We start from the raw sequence: 5,331 nt of genomic DNA, 5'->3' as shown, positions 1-5,331 counted from the left end.
GGAAATCAAAAAATGTTATAAGCCTTTTAAACCTTGAATACACTACAAGTTAGCATTTCTTGCTATGCAGGATATTTCCTGCAACAACAGGGTGATCAAATTAAGATCCTACACCTGTATCTTACTGCAACATTGAATTTATCTTTGCTCTGCCAGCCATGCTCATGAGTACTTAACCTTGTGAATAATAATGCAACTCATCAACACTGTCTCTCAAATGCGAGACAAATCCATCCTCAACCAAACTAACTCCTACAATCCTTGCAATGTCCTTCAGCCTACACATGCTAATTATTTTGAGTGAGAACAGCTAAATATGCTTAAAACAATCCCCGACTAAGAACAGAGGCTTCATGCACACCTAAAACTAAACAGATTTGAGTGCTATCCTTATTTGCCATGAACCCTCCTGGCAATTCTCTCCAGCAGTGTGACCAACTCTATATGCATGCCAAAAGCTGCATCAATCTAATTCAAAGATACACCTTGGAGATCATTACAGGGTTACGAAGAGCCATTAGAGGATCCGACAGAGGCTGTTTAATTGAAACTCGTGAAATATGAATGCTGCACTTATCTATATTTTTGTGTTTGTATGGTATTTGGAAAACACAGGTGTAAACACTGCATTTGAGCATGTGATTTATTGATATACCCATGTGACAATAATCCCCCAAAGAAATCAAGTTAGAGTGCTAAATTAGGTGACATCCTGCCAAACTTTAGGCTTTCAGACAGTACTGTAGGGCTTCATTTTCCACCTCATGAATATTTAGAGACTTCTACCTAACCATGAAGCCCTTGCTTTATAGTACCATTGTGCTATTAATTATGATCAGCATGAATTCCTTCTTTATCGCTGTTATGTTTGGCAATGATTGAACATGAAACTATGTGTTTTTCATATTGCAATGGTGGGATAGGGATTGAGATATAGGTGCAGCAATCATTCAAACAATATAATAGCTTTGTCATTTCAGCATGCCCCCAACTACTAGTAGTATATGTCATGACAGCATTAAGGTACAAAATATACAGCAAGAAATAACCTCATCGATAAATCGATAAACAGCTGCAGTACGGTATGTGTAAGTCATGCTACTGTGGGGTCAAATATTATCCTTGATGGCATATTCTGTTGCATGTGCCAGAGTGGTTGGGTAATGGTCAGAGGTGGTAGCTGCCAGGTTGAGACTCCCCAGGTGCGTTCTTGCAATGAGCTGTGAACAAGCTGCTTTGGCCTGCCTCGTCAACAACCCTCACTGGGCCCTGGGCCCTGAGCCTTGGCCCTGTCACGTCTACACAGGCCAGGTACCAGGTGTCCCTCATCCTTTGGATTATAGGGCTCTTTCAAATGCTCAACAATGAAATGTTGCAAAAATTCCCCCTTTTTATCCTTGTGTTCCTATGACAAATACTTCAAAGGAAAACCACAACCAATACCCTGGCCAATAAAAGAACGATAAACCGAAAATAGAAAAGGAAAAGATAGAATAAAACAATGAGAAGATATTTCTACTGTACTGTAGGTCAATCCACTGCAATGTAACGCATCATTAGTTATTCATTTTCACTCTGTCATTCCATATTTCAGGGACACTACACAAAAATCCTCAGCGCAGAATTTGGTAGCTGTGGATTTATTTGTTCTCTCCAAAACCCTGCATGAGATCAGGCCAATGTCTGTCTCTCTCCAGCTCTAAAACTAGTCCACAAAAATGTTGAAAAAAAATTGTGGAGCATTTAAATGGCTGAATTAATGTTTCTACACGATAAGCAAGCTTAATATACAGCTGACAATTACAGTACTCACCCTGCCAACTAGAATTGGATCTGGTCCAGAGAACTCCTCCAACACAAACATTTGATTCCAAACCCATCCTCTCTTGGCTCGACTAAGTATTCTTTGTCCTTCGACGAGGCCACGTAGGATTGCAGTGGAACCAGTTTGTAAACTTTTGGACTGGCTGATGATGGGGGTCATGGATGTATAAGGAACACACGTAATCCACACAAGCAACAAGGAAGTCCACACGTCTGTCAGCATCTCCTCGGACCGTTTGGGCATTGTTATGACACTTGTTTTCCCAAGATCAACAGCTCTCCCTTCGATGATGAACAAATGTTACTTCTTCCTGCTTTGAGCGTCAGAGCTTGAATTCATTGTGCGATAAAGGTCACTCACATGGCTTCATTTGCCTCCATTGCAAATGGCGAGGGGATGTCCTACTCAATACACCATCCATTTGGTGTTCCAGCAGTGCGAACGATCTAAAAGGGAGGAAACAGAGGTGATCTCTTTTAATCGTATAAATTACAAGGCAACTCCAGTATTCAAAGGAAGGAACCTGAGAGAGCAAATCAAGGTCCTCACTTTAGATCAGTGGTCCCTGACTTTTAAAGCAATATTTAACATTTAACTCAAACAAACAATCACTAGAGTTAGTTTATGATAATCAATGGATGATAACAATGAAATCAACCATTTACTAATAAAAGAAAATGACAGGAGCAGGAAGAGCTGAAGAGTCAGTCCTCTTCATTACAAATGGTATAAAGCAGCAGCAAGCATTGCCCTGCGTGATCCTGTGCTCATATCAGACTGCTACAATGTAGGGTAAATTATTGTGTCTCTGGTCTTATACATCTGGTCTAGTCTGATACATGAGATTGCCTATCTTTAATCTGATGTTCTGGAGATTATCCTTGAAAGATTTTGAGCAATTACATGTTGGTTATGATAATTGTTTTCATATTACTTTGGATAAAAGGCATTTACTAATATGCTTTTCATCAAATATCTTAGCCATATGAATCAAATGTCCCACATATAACTGTAATTGAGGCTTGAAAAGATCAGAGCAGGTATTCTATTTCAGTAAGTACTTATATCCCTGATGAGATCATGCCTGGAGTAATATGATATAATCTTCCCTATCAACTCATCTACTACTTCTATACAAACAGTGATTGAATGAAAATCAACTATTATTTTGGCTGTAAGGAGAGAAATCCGTGTTAACATTGTGGTACATAAACTGTTTTACAAATATACCATTCATGGTACTTAAATCTAATATACAAGAAATGTCTACAGAACTTGATGTTAATTTACTAGAAAAAGTAAAAGAGTGGCATGTTGCAATGTGCATACAGATGCCAATTTGAGTCCTGCAATAATAGAATTCATAGGATTTTAAATAGCCTATACAGACCAATGAGGGAATCTTCCATATTATGTCAATTGAGATGAAACAATATGAAATGGGAAACGACCAATCATTCTCCTCATTAATAAAATAATTGTAAAATCCCACGGGCAAATGCACACACTCGAAAACGGTCTCTCTATCTATCAAAGTTGTTCAAGACAAAAGACAGCAGTGACAGCATTGGAGTTCATAAGGATTTCTTGATAAAGGCCTGTGTACGACATAGCTATTAGATATTACTCAAATAAACTGTGATAAACCAGTCAGGCATAAAAGCAAGGCTGAGGCAAACACCGACTTTTCACAGACAGTAGACAGACATAATCCCTCTATGAACTGGATGGATTTCAAATACCTACTGTTAGTGCCAAGCAAAACATGACAACATACTCCGTGCCAAATAATAATTTAAAATAGTCAACATGATTATTACAGTTGAATGTGTATATATATATATATACACACATATATATTTATATATATATATATCTATCTATATATATATATATATACACACATATATATACATATATATATATCTATATATAGCCATAGCATGTTTCAATGTGGACGACATGGCAAGTTTACATTGAAACATGCTATGGCTATGTTAATTATTCACCCCAGAAGCCTAACAATGCATCTGTATGACTGCTGCCTAATCACGTTCACTTGCTGTTATTGGAATAAAGGAATAAAGGGATAGAAACATCATAAACATCCAAACATTGAAATTATCCTTATTAATGATGACTGAAACTCTCATTGAATTACATGAAGACCGAGCTCGTTGCCGGCCGGTTTCAGCACCACTCAGAGTGGATAGCGCCACATGAGGTAACGTGGGGCTACAACTACCGTTCTAGCCTACACGTAGCCTGCATCGTCGAGAAACAAAATAGACTACAACACGTAGGCAATAAGTAATTCAGAATAAATGTCCAGTGACTACATAACGCCTGGTCATCAATGTATGATTTTCTCATTCATTTGAAATGGTTGGCAACCACACAAAAAACGAAGACAAGTTGCTAAGTTAAACTACTTACATACTATCGCTTCACTGCAAATGGACAGCACGTCGTCTCAACTGCACTGCCTGGAAGTTAAGCATTCAACAAATGTAGTTTCCTTTTCTATCCATCGAAGAGAGAGAAAAATACACGGAGCTGAAAATAGACTACGACATTGGAAAGCTGCACTTCCTAAATAGTTTTCACATAGATAGTTAGCCGGTCATTTGTCAACCTTTCTTTCGACTCATTGTAGTGTCCTCATCCACAAGCTAATCTCTGGGTGGTTTTGATATGCAGAACGATATGCAAACATGCAATAGAAGATCAAACAAAAGCCCCGTTCTTTCCCAAACATTTTCATGCACCTGTTAATATATTTTCCTTCTTACTTACTACAGTATCTCGCATCCTTATGCTTGCACCATTTTACCCTTTCAAAAAATGGATTAAAAGCTTTGCAATTGCGTTTCTCTTTTCATTCGAGGAGAGACGTTTACAAATGAAAAAATATAACAAAAAGTGTGAAGACACGGTGGAAATCCTTACAGTTTAGTAACCCCGCAGTGGCACTACTTATTGTAGCTCCGACAGGCTTGCTTGCTGACTAGAAAAGTGAGGAGATGGAGGAGAAATGTTCGGTGTGAAGAGCCTCCCCTTTTGCCGCGCTCATTGGACTGATGAAGAGACAGGTCAACAGCCTCGGAAATTAATGCACGCGCTCAGACACTACACAACGTTTATGGTCGGGTCGGTGGTATCTAAACGTTTATGGTCGGGTCGGTGGTAGAGTATTGTTTCAAAGATACACTACATGACCAAAAGTATGTGGACACCTGCTCGTCGAAAATCTCATTCCCAAAATCATAGACATTAATTAGTTGGACCCCTTTGCTGCTATAACAGCCTCCACTCTTCTGGGAAGGCTTTCCACTAGATGTTGAAACATTGCTTTCTGGACTTGCTTCAAGAGCGTTAGTGAGGTGGGGCACTGATGTTGGGCGATTAGGCCTGTTTGGAAGCACCGAATCATCTAGAATGTCATTGTATGCTGTAGCGTTCTATTCACTGGAATTAAGGGGCCTGGCTAGAACTATGAAAAACAG

At 39.0% G+C, this 5,331-nt stretch overlaps 1 protein-coding gene across 4 annotated transcripts in view; it reads right to left on the bottom strand.

Annotated features, from left to right (window-relative positions):
* The window catches only part of LOC129854146 (cadherin-8-like), an 82,313-nt gene extending 77,383 nt beyond the window's left edge, over window positions 1–4,930 (bottom strand). The window contains exons 1-2 of one of the 4 annotated variants that reach the window (XM_055920903.1): window positions 4,622–4,930; window positions 1,814–2,271 (exon numbers count right to left, since the gene is read on the bottom strand). In XM_055920903.1, the coding sequence (XP_055776878.1) occupies window positions 1,814–2,068 (255 nt within the window). In that variant the 5' untranslated portion in view covers window positions 2,069–2,271; window positions 4,622–4,930. Of the gene's footprint in view, window positions 1–1,813; window positions 2,272–4,261; window positions 4,571–4,621 lie in introns of those variants that run through there. The other 3 variants (XM_055920900.1, XM_055920901.1, XM_055920902.1) reach the window with 3 other exon arrangements.
* Between the last annotated feature and the right edge of the window lie 401 nt (window positions 4,931–5,331).

Source organism: Salvelinus fontinalis, chromosome 4 (assembly GCF_029448725.1).
Source record: "Salvelinus fontinalis isolate EN_2023a chromosome 4, ASM2944872v1, whole genome shotgun sequence".
Lineage (NCBI taxonomy): Eukaryota > Metazoa > Chordata > Actinopteri > Salmoniformes > Salmonidae > Salvelinus > Salvelinus fontinalis.
Note: the sequence above shows the minus strand (reverse complement) of the source record. Positions and strands in the feature narration are given on the sequence as shown.